Source organism: Lathamus discolor, chromosome 5, assembly GCF_037157495.1.
Source record: "Lathamus discolor isolate bLatDis1 chromosome 5, bLatDis1.hap1, whole genome shotgun sequence".
NCBI lineage: Eukaryota > Metazoa > Chordata > Aves > Psittaciformes > Psittacidae > Lathamus > Lathamus discolor.
Genome location: NC_088888.1, coordinates 120341057 through 120362854, shown reverse-complemented (window position 1 = coordinate 120362854; position 21798 = coordinate 120341057). Strand labels below are relative to the sequence as shown.

The 21798-nt window shown below is 43.6% G+C and overlaps 1 protein-coding gene across 1 annotated transcript in view; it reads left to right on the top strand.

Annotated features, from left to right (window-relative positions):
• The window catches only part of LOC136015971 (1-phosphatidylinositol 4,5-bisphosphate phosphodiesterase beta-1-like), a 110692-nt gene extending 94005 nt beyond the window's left edge, over positions 1 to 16687 (top strand). The window contains exons 3-4 of the mRNA XM_065682622.1: positions 15497 to 15565; positions 16679 to 16687. Coding sequence (XP_065538694.1) covers positions 15497 to 15565; positions 16679 to 16687 — 78 coding nt within the window. The remainder of the gene's footprint in view (positions 1 to 15496; positions 15566 to 16678) is intronic.
• Positions 16688 to 21798: the final 5111 nt, after the last annotated feature.

Here is a 21798-nt window from a genome sequence, read left to right as displayed (position 1 = left end):
CTGCCAGAGTTGACCACAGAACATACAAATATGACCTTCTAGCAAGTTCCTGTTTACTTGCTCTCTCCCCCACTGTGCATCTTTTAATGGGCTGAGCTGTCAGACTGTTTCTAATTTTGAGTCTCTTGTGTCATCATCCCACTGCCCTGATTTAGGGCTACATGTTACGGGAGGCAGCCTTCATAGCAGCCTCACAGCAGCCTTCTAGTGTCTGAAGGTGGTCTACAAGGATGCTGGAGAGGGACCGTTCATCAGGGACTGTAGCGATAGGACAAGGGGTGATGGGTTCAAACTTAGACAGGGGAAGTTCAGGTTAGATATAAGGAAGAAATTCTTTACTGTGAGGGTGCTGAGGCACTGGAACAGGCTGCCCAGAGAAGTGCTAAATGCTCCATCCCTGGCAGTGTTCAAGGCTGGGCTGGACAGAGCCTTGGGCAACATGGTCCTAGTGGAAGGTGTCCCTGCCCATGGCAGGGGGTTGGAACTGGATGATATTAAGGTCCTTTCCAACCCAAACCATTCTATGATTCTGTGATTTTCAAGGGTGACTATGCTCCATGGAAAACCTCACCAGTAAAAGACCTGATCTGATGCATGCATGGTTTAGAATCACCATAGGTGATTTCACTAACCCTACGCAAATGGTGTTCTCTTGCTTCTCCTAAACAGATTTGTCTCCTTTCATTGTTGATTTTCAACTTACCATTTTTCTGGAGAAAACCCCCCACCCTTGTGCTTGTTCATTTTCTTCTGTTGACTTTCCATACCTTTAAGGGTTTCTTTGAAGATGTTGACAAAAATAGCTGTTTCCCAGTCCACATAATTCCTGAAAAAGCATCTGTTTTATAAGTCTGTGAAGCTTTTTCTCTCCTAACTCCATGCTTTTACCCATTCCTAGTGTTTTTTTTTTTTTGCTATTCTGGAGGCAGCCTCACCTGCTTTGAAAGACATGCTAATTCTTATACTGGGTTCTTAATATTATGTGTGGAATCTTATTGAGGAAGAAATGAGACACTTGTTAAGACATTACTTAGGCTGCAAACACAACCACTTAGGAGTTACAAAATGCTGGAATAAGCTTTATTTCAGTTTCCTTATGCATGACAGGCTGAGAAAGTTGGGGCTGTTCAGTGTGGAGAAGAGAAGCTGTGTGGAGACCCCAGAACAGCTTCCAGTATCTGAAGGGGGTCTACAAGGATGCTGGGGAGGGACTCTTCGTCAGGACTGTAGTGATAGGACAAAAGGTGATGGGTTCAAACTGAAATTGGAGATTTAGGTTAGATATAAGGAGGAAGTTCTTTCCTGTGAGGGTGGTGAGGCACTGGAATGGGTTGCCCAGGGAGGTTGTGAATGCTCCATCCCTGGCAGTGTTCAAGGCCAGGCTGGACAGAGCCTTAGGTGACATGGTTTAGTGTGAGGTGTCCCTGCCCATGGCAAGGGGTTGGAACTGGATGATCTTAAGGTCCTTTCCAACCCAAACCCTGCTGTGATTCTATGTTTGCAATTCTCCACTATTTTTTTTATAATCTTTATGTTCAAATTGAGGATTTCTGGTCTTCTCATTTGTCGAAACTTGGCTGTATTTTCACAGGTCTGGTAGGAAGAGGCAACTTACTAAACTGTTAAAACTCCAGAGGTATTTCTCCAAGCAGGAAGGCATTAGATCTTCCCACATATAAGAAGTGGGAAGTTGGTATTTCAGAGCATGCATAAAACATATTTTCCAAGCCATTTTGGTTCCCATTCATCTCCTTTAGAGAGATGTGCCTTCTTTCAGATATTGCAGCTACGTTTGAGGAAATAGGTAAAAACACCCTGGCTGCTACTTTAAGACTAAAAACAACCAGCTCAGCCCAGCCCAGGCAGTCATCAAGCAGGATAATTTCATGCTGAATGGTTAAAGTCTGGCAAAGGTAGTGTGAAGCTGACATCCAGGTCGTATGATGGAGAGTGCTGGACAAGTGCACACAGTGATACAGGCTTTCTGGTAATACGAAAACGGGATGGATTCAAACTGGTGTGCCTGTGTGAGCCCAGTTCAGGGTTGCAGGTTGGTTGTGCCTGTGGAAACTGCATGGAGTGATGGGACAAGGGGGAATGGCTTCAAACCAACAGAGGGGAGATTCAGGTTGGATATAAGGAAGTTCTTTACTGTGAGGGTGCTGAGGCGCTGGCACAGGGTGCCCAGAGAAGCTGTGGCTGCCCCATCCCTGGCAGTGTTCAAGGCCAGGTTGGACGGGGCCTGGAGCAACGTGCTCTAGTGGAAGGTGTCCCTGCCCGTGGCAGGGGTTTGGAACTGGATGAGCTTTAAGGTCCCTTTGAACCCAAACCATTCTATTATTCCATGAAAAAATGCAGAGATTGTGGTTATTGTACATCTTAGAGGCTTGGTTCCTTTGATACTTTCTTCAAGATGTGTTTCTGTCACCCTCAAGAAGACAGACCTTCTTTTGAAAAGCCAAGAAGTGTTAGCATGCTGCTGCTGGGGGAAAGGTACTTAGAGTAATTATGCTCCAGAGAACAGAGCTGAGAACATCTGTGGGGGAGAGACCAGAAGACTGCAGTAAAACTAACTGCTAAATAAGGAAACATCATTAGGCAGCAGGGCTAACCTTGGGTTTGCTGCTTTGTGTTTAACTCCACATCCTGGACAAAATATAAACAGGAAAGAGCAAAGAGTACCCTGATAGAGAAAAATGTCTTTTTGTGTGTCTGTGCTGTCAACAAGTAGAGACAAGACTCAGATAGCAAAAACCCCACCTTATAATAGTGCCCAAACTGTTAGATTGAGGTTATGAAACAAATGTATGGCTATGAAGCAAGATTACAAGGGTGTTACAGGGGCTGTAGTGACAGGACAAGGGGTAACAGTTTCAAACTTAAACAGGTGAAGTTTAGGCTGGATATAAGGAAGAAGTTCTTTACTGTGAGGGTGCTGAGGCACTGGAATGGGTTGCCCAGGGAGGCTGTGAATGCTCCATCCCTGGCGGTGTTCAAGGCCAGGTTGAACAGAGCCTTGGGTGGGATGGTTTAGTGTGAGGTGTCCCTGCCCATGGCAGGGGGGTTGGAACTGGATGATTTTAAGGTCCTTTCCAACCCTAACCATTCTATGATTCTATGACTGGGTGTGATGCTGAACACAACCAACTGCTGGCACTGAGGTGTAGGCTGAAGTGAGTCCCTATTAAGAAAAGTACGTTCTTCACTTTGATTGAAGACCTAATGATACATCTGTCGAAGTGTCACCAAGTTTTTTGCTGAATGAGGCCTTGCTTACGTTCTGTGTGTGTGCCTTTCCTGCTCGGAGCAGCTGGCTCTTGCAGGGAAGAGCAGTTGATAATTGAGGCTTGAGTGTAGCATAGGGCAAAATATTTTGGGAAGCGTGGCTTGGCAGGAATTCAGGGTCTTCCAGCAAGTTGCCGTTGCCTTCATCTCTGTTGTGTTTGCAGAATGACCCATATTTCCTCAGTCAGTGTAAATGCCAATTTAAGTAGAGCTGCCAAGACCAGGAGAATTCAAGGCATGTGCATGCAAATACCTAATAAAAATGATTTCTCGGTTCTATCTAAGTATTTATAAAATCATAATGAAGACTATTATGCATTCAGAGTAATAGGAGGTAAATGTAAATTAAATCTTCAGAGATTCACCCACTGGTTCAGATCAGGGGAGTCTCATTTTTTTTTTCCTATGAGTTTTAAAACGCATTTATCCCTAAAGCCTGGGAGCATACAAACTAATAATGATTCCAGCTTGTACAAAATAAATTAGCACAAAATTCTTCCTCCCCTCTAATTAATTCCCTCATAAATACTGAACAAATAGCTATGTCCTAAACTCACTTATATTTACAGGTAAGGAGCAACTGGAGGTACTGAGGGAAATTAAAATATGGCAATAGCAGGTGAAGGGAAATGAGCTGCAGGAGGAGGGAGTGAGGGTTCTCCAGCACGGAGAATTGTGGACGTCTTCAGTTAACACTGGTTGTGTGCTTCATCCTCCTGGAAAGGAGCAAACTGTCGAGGATCTAGAGAAGTTCTTTACTGTGAGGCACTGGAATCGGTTGCCCAGGGAAGTTGTGAATGCTCCATCCCTGGCGGTGTTCAAGGTCAGGTTGGATGAAGCCTTGGGTGGGATGGTTTAGTGTGAGGTGTCCCTGCCCATGGCAGGGGGGCTGGAACTGGGTGAGCTTAAGGTCCTTTCCAGCCCAAACCATTCTCTGATTGTATGACCTGGCCAGGAAAAGCTTTTCTTTCTGTGTGTGCAACCTCTGCTGCTTTTTTTCTGATGTTCACATGAAGAGCCTGGAAGTAAAAATCTTACCTGGAATAAACCTACACGGAAATTGTTGGAGTATCAAGACCTATAAAGTAGGTGACTTGGGAATTAGTGTTCAATGAATTAGTCTCTTACCTGTCCCATGGTAATTCCATAGATAAAGTGGTTGGAATGGGGAGAAGTCAAGGATTTAGCCATAAATAAATACGCTTCCTTTAGGACTATACTATAGAAAAAGATTTTCTGTGTTAGTTCTATTTCTTTGGATATTATTTAGTGCATGTATTATTTTCATATTCAGAAACATGTCAAATTCCATTTTAAAACTGATTTTTGCTTTCAGTATCTAAAGAAAACCAGTCCTAATTTTTGCCCATACTTATTAGAATCTATATAGCTCAGTTCCTATTTCTTTTTAGACTGAATAGCTCCTCTTCCTCTCAGCTGATTATACAAAGCATATGTTTATACACAATAATCGTAGCCCTCTTACCCTTCCTTTTGGTGTTCTATGGAAGCCAAGCTGTTTTAGTCTTCCTTAATAAGAGCATACTCTCAGTTCTGCGATTGCTTTTGCAACCCTCCCTATATCTCCTTCAATTTAAATTCACCTCTGAGTACTGGTGACCAGAGTTTTGGATGACGTGGTGTCAATTCTGGCTCATGTAATTAGTCAGAATTCAGGCGGAGAAGATCTTCAAAGCTTCCTGTGCCAAGAAGATTTATCAGTTCAGATACGATCTGGCTGGCAAGCTCATGCCATCTCCTGTTCTTTTGTTGTTGTTTTATCTTCACATTATTATAGTTCTTTGATCATCTGATCTAAAGCTTTTCCTATCAGACTAATGTGCCTGTAGCTGCTGGGGTCATTTCTCCTCCTTTCCATTTACTAAAACATAGATGTTTTAGGTTTTCTTCAGTCTCCAGGGCTGGTGCAGATTAGATATAGAGGCCAGGAGGATTTATTTAGCAAAATAACTGATCCCAAAGGATTTTCTTTGTCTTGGAAAGAAATCTTGACACCATGCCTTTTAGAGCAGTTTCAGCTCGAAATACATCCCAGAAACCAGACCTTGGAGCCCAAAGGCTCAAGTGTCTTTATTTACAAAGTCCAACTTCTGAGTTTTCAACTATTGTTGTTAGTGTTTAAGATCATGTTATAGCTGGAGTCTCCAGTTGGAAGTGTGCCTGGACTGTGGATTTTCCAGTTAAGTAACACTTGCCAGGGCCTTAGCTTGAGAAATTGGCAGGAATATACATTCTGCTTCCGTACAGTTTTCAGCTGATGATACTTATTTGTCCATGGAGGTCAAAGGTGTGTAAGTAGGACATGTATTGCTTATGTTACGTAGGGAGCAGCTCCAAGACCCTAATCTCTCAGTTTTGTTAAGTTTAGATAGATAAAAAGCATTTATTGTTTTAATATAAAGAAACCAAAAGCTCTGGGTTGCTGACATGAATTAAATGTGCTGTCTGCACACCCCTCTCCAAAAAACAACTAGTCAGAAAGAGAACCCATTCTGGAACAGAGCTGCCAGAACCACCCTTACCTGCTGAAGTCTTTTCTAAACCCATATATCCAGAGCCATAAATAAGTGGATATTCTTTCAGATGCATCAGGCTTAAGCTGCAGGAATACCAAAGGACTTCTATTGAAGTTTGAAAGACTTGATCTTGTTCAGTCCTGGAAAAATCTGGTGATGGACAGATTTGCCCAAGGAGGAGCTGAAGGTGTAGCAGCAGAGTGGTGTGGGCAGTAGGCAGGAGTTGTACAGTGGCTCTTCCACCTGAGATGAAAGTCTGTGCTCCAGCAGTTCATGATTTGGAGCACTCTGAGGAAAATAATACACTTGCTTCAAAAGGAAACCCATAATAATGGTCCATGTAGTCTGTGATTTCTTGTCAGCATAAAATAATCGCACAGGAACATCAGCCCCAAAATATGATGTAGCTCTTTCTGCGAAGGCATTTAATAGTCATAATCACACATAATTATGACTTTTGATTTGAAAGGAGAGGCTTCTTAATAGAAATATTGCCTTCTTTTTAATCTGCTGCTTCAAACTTGAATTCACTGTACTTTTCCTTGCGATTCTAAAGCTAAAAATTGCCAGGTTTTTACCAGGCATGTGAATAAAAATCAGTCAAGTGCCATTATGAAGGCTGCCTACAATATGCTTTATATTTCCCTTTGAAGCAGGTCCTCCCCCACCTCATTTCTTTTTGAATATGGCCCCACCTCATCGGTTCTCCTTTTCCTCCTGTTGTTACCCAGTTGTGTGAGTGGGACAAGCAGCAGTGCGAGAGCGCTTTTAATAGAACCAAACCAGTTCCAAGTGGTTCATTCGAGGTGCTTGTGTCTGTGCAATTCCCACTGCTGGCTGCAAGAAAATAAAGTTGCTTGGATGAGAAACTTCTAGTTTTGAGCTGTGCCGTGCTTGTGTTGCTCTGAACTTGAGAGACAAGCTCCCATTGGTGTGGGAGCTCCCACTGCATCGCAGCGTAGCGCAGTGGGATGCAGCTTCTGAATGAGTCTTGGGTGAGCTCCTTGAAATGCTTAAAACAAGAAAGGAGCCCTGCAGCTCAGCCACAGCTGACTGACCACAGGAGGTAGCGTGCCCTAATAGGAACTAAATGACCAAGGACCTGTTTCTAGCTCTGTCAGGGATTTCTCACTTGCTTTCTGGCACCTCACTTATAACTAGACTTGTCTGTGCACAGATTTCTCCAAAGAACATGAGATTCCTATTGCTGTGAAGCTCCCGACTCTTGTGTAACAAGCTTGTATCCAACTCCATTGCTCTTGGGCACACTGCCTTTCCTGGAAAGGTAGGTAGGTAGAGTAGTCCTCAGTAGGTAGTGTGTGATGTAAAGGCAGGAGCGTAGGAAGGAGACTGCACTCTGATGGTGTGGGGCTGACATGGAAATACTTCTCCAGCTTTGCTGCTGTTTCCCTCTGTCCTGCTAGGTGATTAATTCATATACCCATTTCTTGTTTCATCCACTGCTTGTCTTGTGTATTTAGGTGGTCAGATCAGGATTGTTGTTTGGTTTTGTGAAGTATATACTGATAGTCTAGTAGGGAAGGTAGTGAGTTTTATATACCAGGCTGAGCTTATACCCGATCAAGCACTGGTGACTTTGGATTACAAGTGTTGCTTCAGATGTGACCGTAGAGGGAGCAGACAAAAGTTTTATCTGTTGTTATGGAAATTTTCTCTTTTCCCGTGCATTACTTTTATGATCTGTGGTATCTGCTGATCATAACACACTGTCTCCGTGGTGTGTCCTTCATGTGTTTGCTGTGGTGAAGGCGGGTAGCCCGTCTTTACTTCTGTGTGTTCTTCTGCTTCCCAACTATTTCTTTGCGCTATCACTTGCGCTGCAAAATCTCTACACCGGTTTCTAGACTGCTTAGCCACAGCATCTGTAAATCCAAGTAAATGAGATTTTCCTTAATGAAGCACTGAAGGACTGTATGCATAGATATAGAAGAATTGTTTCGCTTTCATTATTAAAAGGGTACTTAGCATGAAAATTCCTTCTTATTTTTTTTCCTAATAGCCCAGTGCTTCATATAAACCACAGACAGTTTTCCCTGTAGTAGAAAATGTAGCTGTTCTTATGTCTCCAGGGATTCATTGAGAAACTGAGTGCTATTAAGATAGCAAAAACTTTTCAGTTTGTGGCTTACTCTTCTATAGAAGTGCTTGTTCTAAGGGCCTTTCAAGTAAGGATGTCGTGTAACTTGGCACTTCAAGGAGAACCTGCAAGCAAAGAAACCTTGCAAGATATTTGGAGGTAATTTCCAAAGCATTTCAGTCAAATCAGAAATGCTAGCTCTTGCCTTGCAGGTGCTGAGGTCCTTTGTGAGTTTGAGTTGATGACCACCAAAGCAAGCTTAGCTCAGGTTCAAACTTGCAGATAATTCATGTTGGGTCAGGGTCAGCTGTGCCTCTCACCCATTTTTTTTCATCTTGGTGGCCAGGGTGATGGGGTTTTTGAGGCCTTCAGGTTTTGTAATAGATGTTTAGAAGGCAGAGAATTCAGGAGCCACTTTAACCAAGTTTAAACACACACACACAAATTTCATAACCCTTTGGGAAGCTAATAACTAATCTAGAAATATGCAGTATAACCTGAGCCAGGTTGGATGGTACCTTGAGCAACCTGCTCTAGTGGATGGCGTCCCTGCCCATGGCAGGGGGTTGGAACTGGATGATCTTAAGGCCCTTTCCAACCCAAACCATTCTATGATTTGTTCTGTTATTTGAATGCCTTACAATGCTTCTTCATACATAAGTGAAGAGAGGATCACCTGCAAGAAGCTAGAAGAGCTCTGGTAGCTTCAGGCAGGTTGTTGAGTTAAGCATTAATGTAATAGTTTTCAAAGCCTTGTTGAGTTCAGTAGAAAGGTATTAAAATATTTTGAACTGTAAAGAACAGCTGTATGCAGGAATAGACTTTGCTTTTGTTGGGAAGAGAGAGTTTTACTGTTGACTTCAGGGTGTACGTGCTGCAGCGCTGCTCGCTTATTGACATAGCCCATGATTTTGATGCCTGATAATTGAATTGTACGCTGCCAGGAGGAAGCATGGAGACAGTTTCTTCAGGGACTGGCTTGCTACCTGGGATGCAGCTTATGAGTTGGATAATGGGACTTTCAGGGAAATGCAGCACTACCTTAACTCAGCTCCAATTACTGTCATCGACTGCTTTGCTATTCCTTCTTGTAGCGGTTGATGCAGGTTTCTCTTATGTCAACCTCACCAGCCTGCCATGATTTTCCTTTGGGATAAGGAGACAAATCACTGTGGTTTATTCAATTTATTCATAATGTTAAGGTGAAAAAATAGGTGTATTTTTAACAGGGGATTGTATATGACATCCGCTAGCTCTGAAAGCAGCCTTCCTAAATTAGCGTTAAATGTTCACTCTCACTGTAAAGAATCTCAGTCCTGGAGTTGATCTGAGCGAGGCTGATGGATCAGTACCCTGTAACTGGCTGTAGATTGCTGACTTTGAATACACATCTACTCAGAATCTGTAGGGCCAGACACTACTTTAGCATCTTCTGTAATTGCTCCTGATCAGATTCAAATGTTAATTGTAGATTCCTAGGATAGTTTGGGTTGGACGGGTCCTCAAAGCTCATCCAGTTCCAACCCCCTGCCATGGGCAGGGACACCTTCCACTAGAGCAGGTTGGTCCAAGCCCCGTCCAACCTGGCCTTGAACACTGCCAGGGATGGAGTATCTTAATACTGATCTTAATGCTTTCTTTCTAGTGTGTTGTAAGGAAATTAGTTACTCATGGGTTTGTTTTAAATATTTTTTTTTTTAATGCAGAATGACAATAAGAATAACCCATATAACTACATATATTTTTTGCTTCAAGAAATATTCAATGCTTTTGGCTTCAGAAGAGAATAAAATGGCATCTTTCTGTGTTAAAAAACCATTTCCTTATGATTAACTATGCCCAGTAGATGTTGCTTCAGTTTCTGTTTGAAGTTTGTTCCAGTAAAATGGCCTTTTCCCTTGGAAAACTTTCTCCAGATGTTGCCTTCCAGTAGCACTGAATGGTGCTTGTTTACAAAACTGGCTTTGTTTGTCAAAGTTTATTTTGCTGGCGCTATTGCAGACCTTGAAGGCAGAGTGGCCTGGCTTCTGTAAGATCGACTGCTCATACCTAGATAAGCTTTCAGGCACACAGTTTCTTTCTTCAGCTTCGAAACTAGAAGCAACACATTTCAAAGCTAAGTGGAAAAAGAGTTTTCAGGGTTTAATTAGTTGTGCATCAGTTCAACCATACCCCTAAAGGGCAGTGAGTACAGCAGCATGACCATGAGAACTGTGCTCCACATGCAGCATGCAGCAACAGCTCATAGAATGGGGAGGAAAATCATCTGATCAGAAGGGACGTGGAAATTGAGGTTGAGCAAATGTAGGTCAGAGCAGTACCCAGCTACTCGGCACGCAGTGGAATGAGTGGCCACAGTACTCAGAGGAGAGTGGAATTAGTTTTGTTAGGGATGTAAGTAAAGTAATTGCATCTCTGGACTGACCCAACTGGTGCATGTGTTATAGTCCTATTTGCTGTCTATGTCTCCTTGACATAGTTTCTGTGAAGTTCTGTAGGACACTTGGGCCTGCTTTCAGCCCTCTGTGTAGCCGATGGCTATTTCGCATCGGCTCTCCAGTGGGATCGATAAGGAATCTGCTTTTTAGCTGGGCTTATGTCACGAGCGAGTTCCCAAGATGCTGTGATTCACTTGGCATCATTTTGGGCAGTTTAAAATAGGAGCAAGCCAGATCCTCAGCTGGTATAAATTGCTGTTACTATATTAAATTCAGAGGGGCCTAATTGTAAGCACTCAAGTAGTCGCTGAGGCTTGCGCAATCTATCGCTTTTATGGGTGTGTGCTCACCCATAAAAGTGAGATTGCACAACCTATCTCTCTATGAATGCCTCTCTCAGCTGCTAATTGAAAACAAACGTGGTAGGATTAATAGTACACTTCTCCAGGTTTTTGGTGTTATAGATTACTGTAGGCATCTGCCACTTGTATTGAGAGATGATACTCTATTGCAAGATCAGTAAGTCCCAACAGCAATGACTGGGGGGTCTTCAAGCAGAGAAAAGTTGGACTTGCAGAAGGTTGTATTATTATTATTATTATTATTATTATTTCTTTTCCCAGTTGCTATGGCTTTGATGCCTTATGCAGCACAGAGTGCAACTTCCAAGCCTGCATGGAGGAAGTTACTATCAAAACTTCAGACTTCAGCAGAGGAGGGCTTGGGCTGTTTTGCTGCACAGGAAATGGGGCATTTTTCTGTCCAGGTCTTAAGTGTGTTTTTCCTTTACAAAAGCCTGCCCACATTTGGCAATAGGGAAATAGGAAATTGTCTTTTCCCCCATTTGGGAGGAAGTTGCTCTCTGTCCTCTTAATTAGTTGTTTGAAAGATGAAAGGAAGTGCCCTGGGGTCCGGGAATTCCAGGAGGTTTGGTATTTCTGAACCAAAGAACTTCTAAGAGATGGCACATTATGAATTCTAATTTATCAGGGCCCCACTGAATCCTGTAGAGGCACTTGCGTGGATCCATATCCTGTGCTTAATGTAGAGCATAGGCTACAGCAGCTATCAGGCTATTGCTTCTGCAGACCTGGACACGCATCTCAGATGTACTTATGGCAGCTGGACGGTTCCTTTCTGATACCTGATGGTGGATGAGGCTTTGGGCTTTATTTTATTGTGGCTTCTGTAATTGTCGCCTAAGGGAGAGTCCCCCCAAATTAAATGGTCTTGTCAGAGATATAAAGGATTATAGGATTAGGAATATAAAGCCTGCTTTCTGCATAAGAGACATACCTGCAGCAAGGCTGTAAGACGAGTGTTCAGAGGGTCAACCTTTCCTATAGTTGTACCAGCTGGTTTTGTTAAAGTAGCCCCACAAAGCTCTACTCTTCCCCTGTTCTCCTGAGACTGTCCTTGCTAGGTCTTGGGTCCTCAGGCTATCCCATTTTCTGCAAGTGGCTTGGTGGCATGGCTGTGGCTTGAAAGCAATAGTCATAGCAACAAAACAACCCTATACCTCCCCATCTTCCTCCATCCAGGAGGATGCAGACCTAAGCAGCGTTGTTAGGTTCCTTCTACTGTCCTTGGAGGTGCTGGTCATTGCCTTTTTCTTCTCTGTGTCTCTATTTAATGTGTGTTAATCCATTTAAAAGGGCCTTTTAATGTGTGTGTTAAGGGAAGTCTAGTTGTACTTCTGTAAGTGAATAAAGGATTAATTCTGTTTGTTCTTTGTTTTTGTAAGCTAGAATGCCAGACCAGTCTAATAAACAACCTTCTGAAATTCCCTCTGTGTGTGGCTCAGCATCTTCAAGACCCATTTTTCTTGAGCATTTTTGATTTCTCTCATGTGTTTGCTGTTAAAGCCTTTATTTTTAGTTCTTGTCAGCCCTTTCAGACAGAAGAATCTTATTTTTACAACACAGAATCATAGAATCATAGAACAGTTAGGGTTGGAAAGGACCTTAAGATCATCCAGTTCCAACCCCCCTGCCATGGACAGGGACACCTCACACTAAACCATCCCACACAAGGCTTCATCCAACCTGGCCTTGAACACCGCCAGGGATGGAGCACTCACAACCTCCCTGGGCAACCCATTCCAGTGCCTCACCACCCTAACAGGAAAGAATTTCCTCCTTATATCCAATCTAAACTTCCCCTGTTTAAGTTTTAACCCGTTACCCCTTGTCCTGTCACTACAGTCCCTGACGAAGAGTCCCTCCCCAGCATCCCTATAGGCCCCCTTCAGGTACTGGAAGGCTGCTATTAGGTCCCCACGCAGCCTTCTCTTCTGCTCTGCATGTGCCTGTAGCTCCTGTAGAGCGTTTCACAGGGGGCCAGAGACTGCTTCGGGGTGAGAGTATTATTTGTTGAGGTAAATCCGACCCCTGGCCTCTCACCCCAAAGGCCACATTCTTGTCTGTTAGCAGCAAACCTGGGCACATGCTGAGTGCTCCTTTCACTCAGATATTATATATATATATATATATATATATTTCCCTGTGATGAGCAGCAAGATTTCCTTCCACTGCTGGTATATCCCAGGTGGTTACATGATGTGATTGGCATTGTCATGTTTCACAAGAGCAACTTGAGAGAGTAATAGAGACCTTCTCTTCTCCACCATTTCTTTAGTAGAAAAGGGAAGGGAAACAAATTCTGGTTTCATGGACAAATAATGTATAGCAGCTGCACAAGGAGTAGCAGTATCATGCTGCATTTTGAGATGCAAATGTGGCATGGACTAGATTTCAGAAGTAAAATGCATAGAGATCTGTTTTCATTACTCCAACATCACTGGGACTCAAGAGAGAGGAATCATGAATGTGGGACAGTTACCATAAATCCCAGGGACAGATGTGTGCTGGTAAAAATCAGCATTGCCTTTTCATCACTGCAGTCATTACTGTGTGCAGCTCTGGTATCCTCAACATAAGGACATGGAGCTGTTGGAACAAGTCCAGAAGAGGCCATGAGGATGAACAGGGGCTGGAGCACCTCCTGTATGAGGATTGGCTGAGAAAGTTGGGGCTGTTCAGCCTGGAGAAGAGAAGGCTGCGTGGGGACCTCAGAGCAGCTTCCAGTACCTGAAGGGGGCCTATAAGGGTGCTGGGGAGGGACTCTTCATCAGGGACTGTAGAAACAGGACAAGGGGTGATGGGTTCAAACTGAAACAGGGGAAGTTCAGGTTAGATATAAGGAAGAAGTTCTTTACTGTAAGGATAGTGAGGCACTGCCCAGACAGGCTGCCCAAAGAAGTTGTGAATGCTCCATCCCTGGCAGTGTTCAAGGCCAGGTTGGACAGAGCCTTGGGTGACATGGTTTAGTGTGTGGTGTCCCTGCCCATGGCAGAGAGTTAGAACTGGATGATCTTAAGATCAGCTGTCCATGTGAGGGTCTGCAGCACTGTCGGAAAGGTCCATTTGCCTGTATTGGTGTAGGTTGGGTTATTTCCTGGGGAAGTCTACAAAATACCACCTTTTATGACCCTGGCTGTACTTCTTATCCCTGTAAGTTTTGATACCCTTGTCCTTTTTTAGACAGTATGAACAAAAAATAACGATCTCAAAAGAGCAGGTTTCCCCTTTTTAGGTTAGATGAAGAGGGGAAAAATGCTCATGCAACTTCAGGAGGCCCTAGAGCAGGATAGAATTGGAATTGGTAATGTGATGAATGTATAGTGATGTGAAAATCTGGTGGTAGAGCTTATGTCTTAGTAGACAGCAAATGTCTACGAGAGCTGTGCAGGATTGGGTCCATTAAAATGGAAATGAAATAAGGATGCAATGGCAAAATAATGTCCATGAGAAAAAAAGAACCTTTTTCTCCTTTGAATTAGAGTAGTGTCTTTGTCCAGCAGATTTCAGATTCTCTGCACATCATTTGCAATTACTACTGGAAGGCTGAAATGCACTCAACTGGTGTAGCTGTAATTGCAGCATGGTCCCACTCCTGCTAAGTACTTCTAGACTATATTTAGTATGTAATTGAGTCGTGCTAACGTGGGCTATTAGTCCAAATGCTGGTGTAAATGAAGCGGACAGTATTGAGATGTGCTTTAAGATTGCCAAGCAATGCTAAATCAGGTCAGATGTTCTCACTGTGTCTCACGGTTCAGTTGGTGTTGCTCCTGGCAAAGCACTCGTAATGCCGTGTGGGTGCTTGCAAGGGATCCGGCGGCTGGGAATCCGATGGCTCAGGTCTCTAGCACCCTTCCTACTTCCAAATGCTCCCATGAAGATTAAGGAATTCAGGAAAGACCTAACATGGCAACGTCCAAAGATGCCATGGCACAGGATGAAATTAGGGGAAATGATGTTAGCTGAAGGCTGTGCTGTGTGTTTGGAGAGGTAAATGCTCCGTACTGATTCCAGAAGGGTGGATGCACCCCCTGGGCTGACACTGGCACGTGCGTCCTGAGCACTGTGAGCTCAGCTCAGCCCCTGTCCTGCCAGATACCAGCAGGGAGGGTAAAGACCCGAGAGGTTATCAGGGAAAGGAGATCAGTTGTGTTACACATGTGGAGGCTAGGACAGGAATTTGCCTAACAGAAACCGCCATCATGTGCCAGTTTTGTTCCAAGTATGGACCAACTCGAGTAGCGCATGGACCAGGAAATGCTGGTCAGAAGGACGTGGTTCTTACTGAGAGGCAGTCACTAAAACTGTTGGAACCTGTTGTGATTGTAGATACAACACTTCTTGGCTTTTATGTGCACTTTTCACAATGTTCTAGTGATGATAAAAGAGCTTTTCTAATGCAGAGGCAGGGTTTTCTGTTGGTAATGTTGCCTTTTTCACACATGGCTAGCATCAAAATGCAAAAATTGTATTAAAAAGGAAAAGAACCCAACAACACTGGTATTTGGTGATCCAGTAAGTAAGCATGGCTTATATATATTCTATATATCATAACAGACCTGCTTATTTTTAAGGAAGCCAATTTGTCTAAGGTCTTAGTATTGCTATTGAAATAGCTGAAGTGCAATAGAGCGCTCCTCGAAACTCGTCTTAGTTTGGACAGGCATCATGACAAACAGGCAAAGCCCTGGCAGATGTGGGAAGTGGGGCACTGTTAGCACAATGAGGCTTTCTGACTGGTGTAATCCTTATCTGTGTTGCAATTTTTCCTTCTAGGAGACTGAGCTGCTCGATATCAGCCTTGTCAAAGATGCCAGATGTGGAAAACATGCCAGAGCTCCCAAGGTAGGAATTCTTGCTGTGTGCTTATGTGTTACATTGATGACCTAGATAAAATAGAATGGGAAATCTATGCAAGAAGTTCCTTTAGCTAAGAAGTATTGTCTTTTCTCCATTTAATAATGGTTTCTGATAAGAAGTGTTGTGATTGTTGTGCTGTTGTCATTTGATTCTGTGTGTAAAATGCTGCTGGTGGTGAGGAAACAAAACCGGTTTGTCAGGGTAAACTTACACAAGTTCTTGGCTCCCCTGATGGCAAGGAGCTGTCAGTTGAGGTCCATGTTGTGTTTTGGGCTGCTGATTTCCCTCTTTCAGTGCCTCTTGAGGCCAGAAAGAGGTTTCTTTGGTTTGTTTTCTTTTAAACTATCAGAGAGGTTAGGCTACAGCTCCCTTCAGTCTGCTCTGATGTACTGCATGCTCCTGCGCCGTCTCTAAAGACAGTGAGTTGTAGATACATGTTCTCTGGTGGTTTTGTTTGCACACACTCTACATATCAGAGAAGATACCAAAGCACTCAGCTCTGGAAGCGAGATAGTCTCGGGGAATTACAGGAGTGACAGGAAATTGGAAATCTCCTTATGGGTCCGAAATGGTTAGCTGCAGTTGACCTGGTGGGGTCAAAACCCAAACCAATGCTTCTCCTACCCTCATCCTGCATGAGGAAGATGCTGGCTCTTAATGGCCATGGCTTCCCACTGGGGTCCCTCATACCTGCACCCAGCCCTGGGTCGGAGCATGACCCCATGGGCTCTTCATCCCTTCAAGCGCAGGCATCAGGAATGGAAAAGGTTGTTTCTCTGTGCCAGAATGTGATTGTAGTTATCTCTGAGCGGACTATTCGCATTCAGTTTTCAAAGCTTTCCATGTAGTGCTGGCAGCATTTTAAAGGCTGAATTATAATTGAAATGCAACAGAAGTACTTCATGACATCCACGTTAATACCAAATGAGTTCACCATGATTAATGGTTCAGTGATGAATAGCAATAAAGTATTAACAATGTGTAGAACATTACTTTAAAATGCTCCCCGCTTTACAGAGGACATTCATGTTCTTCGAACAAAACATTTTTAGCTAAAATTTATGCATAGGTATTGCCTTGGTGACTTTTATTTATTAGGTTACATAAAGGCTGTTTTTGTTAACAACGTGTTATGGGTTTGACAGCAGTGGCATTAAATGAAGGGTATGAGAAAATCCTGCCTTTTAGGATGGTGAAATACACCACCTGTGTGAATGAGTTGCTTTTGTCATCGATCTGTGTGTGGGCAGAATGAAAACAGCACCTGGGTTGGCTGCTGATGGGATCTTGCAAGCAGTGTGAAACAAAATGCTCCTTTCTGGGCCAGTCCTGTTGGCTTTGCTTTGATCTGCGTTGTGGGGCTGAGCAGAGCAGTGTTGACTGCAGGTGAACAAGCCTTACAGCAGCCCTGGTTGTGTCACATCCACAGAAGATCTAAAGCTCATACAGCAGCAGGAAAGCTTGGCTCTAAATCAAGCAGTAGCAGCTTGTGATTGCATGTGAAAACCCTGCTACGTTGGCTTAAGAGAGCAGCATCATGCATGTATGGTACTTGCCAAAGTTCTCAGCTTTTCAGAGGCTCTTCTGTACAGTTCTTTGAGGTGGAAGCAACCTTTGCTCTCAGGTGAGCATAAATAATGCACAGTGGTTAGGGGAAAGCAAGCTTCCCTTATGTAGGTACAGAGATGGCTTGTTGCATGGTAAAAGCATGATGCACATGGTGATTATGTTGTGCTGATGAGCAGAATCGGTCTGGTGTGGTTTACTGGTACCTGCAGAGCTTCTTACCCGCTATGTAATACAGCCTACGGTATGAGCTGCAGACATTGAATGGAGTTTAGCTGCCGCAGCAATAAATGCATCTTGCTGCCGTAGTACCACATAACACAGGTTTATCAGCCATCCCAGAAGTTAATCTCTCATAATCTGGTGGGATCAGCATTGATTTGGGAATTTGCTTCCTGTAGTAGCCTTGCCAGACAGAAAGAACAAAATGCTGTTGTGCATTGATGCATCTTTGAGTGTAAAACAAGAGACTGAAGTGATTTTCTACCCATTCCCCTGTTAGCCCTCCCCAAGCCCATAGTCTTGGCCAATTTTTGTACTGTATTAAGGGACTTCTGCCAGTTTCTGCACATTTTACAATCTATTTTCAGAATTCTAAGAGTGGGTTGTCATTAAAAACTTAAGAAGTTAATGGGAATCTTTAAATTTCAAGTCTACTGCTGCCTTTTGAGAGAAGTGTCACTTTAATCAGTCCTGGATTGTCTATGAAATAAAAGAAATGTGATTTTTATTTTTATAGCAAACTCGATTTCAGTGTCATTAGCAACACTCACAGTAAGCTACCAGAACCTGTTCGGTGTGCTGCTACAGAAGACCATCAGCAGGTAGTGATTTTAGAGGCCAGTAAGCAATCAGTTCCCAGACCCCTCTTTCTTCCCCATCACCATCTGGAACACACACTTCTTCCCCATATGCTGCCATATCCACCAGCAGGGACATTTCTTTGGGAGCTTAATTGATCTGCCAAACTCTTGGTCTTTTTGATGGCTAGAAACAGAGTCTGTTCTTGTGCTGCATTCAGTGTACCTTCTGCACAGCCATCAGTAGTCTCAGTTCCTGAAACAGAGAGAGAAACACAAAGGGATTTTGATTAGTTTCTCTTTTGAGCATTATGGGTTGACATTCAATTTTTACAAGATTATTCCATAAATCCAGACATACATATTTTGTGATTGTTCTTGTGTGTTTGATACATCTTTTAGTCATCACAAGAAGGGAAAAAATAAAGCTTTTTAATGCTGGAGAAGTTGTCATAGAATCATAGAATAGTTAGGGTTGGAAAGGACCTCAAGATCATCCAGTTCCAACCCCCCTGCCGTGGGCAGGGACACCTCACACTAAACCATCCCACACAAGGCTTCATCCAGCCTGGCCTTGAACACTGCCAGGGATGGAGCACTCACAACCCCCCTGGGCAACCCATTCCAGTGCCTCACCCCCCTAACAGGAAAGAATTTCCTCCTTATATCCAATCTAAACTTCCCCTGTTTAAGTTTTAACCCATTACCCCTTGTCCTGTCACTACAGTCCCTAATGAAGAGTCCCTCCCCAGCATCCCTGTAGGCCCCCTTCAGGTACTGGAAGGCTGCTCTGAGGTCCCCACGCAGCCTTCTTTTCTCCAGGCTGAACAGCCCCAACTTCCTCAGCCTGTCTTCATACAGGAGGTGCTCCAGTCCCCTGATCATCCTCGTGGCCCTTCTCTGGACTTGTTCCAGCAGTTCCATGTCCTTTTAATGTTGAGGACACCAGAACTGCACACAATGCTCCAGGTGAGGTCTCACAAGAGCAGAGCAGAGGGGCAGGATCACCTCCTTCGACCTGTTGGTCACGCTCCTTTTGATGCAGCCCAGGATACGGTTGGCTTTCTGGGCTGCGAGCGCACACTGCAGCCGGCTCATGTTCATTTTCTCATCGACCAGCACCCCCAAGTCCTTCTCTGCAGGGCCGCTCTGAATCTCTTTTTTGCCCAGTCTGTAGCTGTGCCTGGGATTGCTCTGACCCAGGTGTAGGACCTTGCACTTTAAACAGCCAAATGCTCTGTTTTTATTTAGGAGGCATCGTACTCTTTTTGTGTTATCCCATTTCACATTGTCCATAAATTTGTTGAAAATATGTAAACATTTTGCTCCAGTAATTTAAGTCCAAGCTATTGATTGTTTTCTGCAATGCTTTTGCTAAGTGGGTGTAGTCTGTCCTCAGGAGAAAGGTAGTATTAGGCATGCTTATGTAAAAGGGGATACCTAAATGCACTTACACTGCTGTACACTGCTCATAAGCTCAGAGCTTTTTGTTTCTGGGTTTCTCATCCAGGAGGTCTGTTCCTTTCTCCAGTCTTTATTATGTTTAGCCTCGAAAGTTCCCTGGAAGGCACAAAAGTGCAACTGTCATCCTCCAGTTATCACTTTAAGGTAGCAAAAGGAATGAGCTGAGATTTTCTCAAAGTTAGTATTCAGCACTAGGTTGAAGCTGTGCAGGTGGTCAGCTCTGCTTGCCACTTGCAAAACTACTTCTTCTCCAGCTTCTGGTTTGAGATGATTGTTGAGAGCCACTTGAAACCTCTTTCCTGTTCTTCCCATTCCCTGCGGACTAAAGAGCAGAGTGCCAGAGCTATTCCTGGCCACAACGGCAGTGCATAGGAGTAGCTCAGAAAGGTGTCTGCAAAGATACACTTCCTGAGCAGTTATTCAGTAGACCTGGCTGAAACTGTGTAGAGTAGCCCGGCACTAGAGTACCATCCTAGAGCCAAGGTCATAGTCTAATCATCAAATGGTAATTATTATCTGTGTTCTCACACTTCAGGGTACTGAAATGAGCTTATGGCTGCCCCTGAGAAGTGTGGTTACAATGTGAGTGGTGTGAAGCTTAAAGCCTTACCTCAGCTCCCTGCGTGTTTTTCCTTGTAGGAAACTCAAAACTTGCTTTCATCCATGGGATTGGCCACCAATTATTCCAAATGGTGCTTAAGGCTGGGAAGAAGAGACAAATTCAGGAGGTGCGTGCAAGTCTCTGTCCTACTTTAGGCACCCAAAAGGAGTTTTGTAGATTCAGGGGGTTAGGGAGACCCTCTGAGTCTTGGGCCGAGAGTCAGAATGGCTTTAGAACAAAGCAAGTGGGGCACAAAGATTAAAGGTTAAATCAGTCAGGGTGTTTAGACATCTGAAAATAGGCCTGTATGTCTTTCATAGATCTTAGGTTTCTAGTGAGGTAGAAAGGAGATCTTTATTGTGTACCAAAACACTTGATGCTTGGGGGATGCAAAGACCATCTTCCCACCCCAAATCAGTAAGCAGTATACTCAGATGTCCCCTGTGTAACAGAGAAGCTTAAGGATCACCTTCTTTTTCCACATTGTCAGGAATGAATCCTTAGGTCTTCAGCTGCTATTTCCGGAAATGATAACAGAATTTGCTATCTCAATGCAATACACATGCAAAGGCTTATTCTTTGGAGTAAGGGCAATTCTCAGGCAGCCCAGAGCACTGCAGCAGTTCTCTAAATGGGAAGAGAAATGAAAGTAGTGTTCTGAAGAGAATAAGAAAAGACTTATTAATTGTGTATGTTAGGGAAAAGTGCCTGAATTCAAAATACAATGAAATTCATATGGAAGTGAGGGAATTATAAGATGATTATCAGCATTTCGCCTTTTTAGTAAGCATTAGAATCATTTAGGAAGGGAGCAAGAGAAATTTTGGGAACAGGAGATTAATATGCAGTTCAGTTTTCTTCCTTCAGCAGACGCGACTGCCTATGAATTCAGTGGATCCCATTCAAAGCGTGTTGTGTCTTTCTTTACAGCGTACAGGGACTCAGAGCTGCTGCCGGTGTCAGCACGGGTGCAGCCTTGGATGCTCAGAGCTCACGTTGTTTGCATTTTGGGATGCTGAAGGGATGTGAAAATCATTAGTTGTGATGGAGCAATTATTCATTTCCTTTTACTCACACATTACTTGGTAGCACTCTCACAAGCTTCGTTTTATGGGCAGGTTAAGGAAGAGATGTCTTTTCCCTTGTAAAGTGTAGCAAAGAGTTCTGCAAAATAGAATAACACAATGAGCAGTGAAGAGAAACACACAGTTAGGTACACGGAGACATAGAAATAGCTCTGAACATTCACCCACCTTCTGTGAAGCGTGGAAGTGCCTCTCGAGTGTGTGTTCTTTAAAGGGAGACTTCAACTAAGAATGTCACACAGCAGTAAACACTAGCGAAAGGTTTGGTGGTGCAAATTGGGCAGCTTCACAGGATGAGGGAAGTCACACTTCTTACCAGCTTGTATTTACTTTAGCCAATAACAGTTTCTATGGAAACTCAAATCTTAATGCAACTGTAGAAGTGTTTTTAGCAGCAAGAAGAAATATCAGGATGAGTTGGCAGGGATACGGAAATAACCCCGCGGCAAATGTTGGCGAATGTTCATATTGAAAACTCTTGATGCGTTTGATCAGTCTGTTTTCCCTCAAAGATACCATACAGCGTGCAGCAGGAAATGAATTTATTTCAATGACATATGCTATGGAACCTGTAGGAGATGAAATTATGAATGATGGAATCACTCGAATGCCAAAATGTTTATAGAGCATCGTCCCCAATCTTAAAAACAGTCACAGCTCCCCTGCCCCAAATTTTCTCACTGTAACGAGGAAGCTCTACAG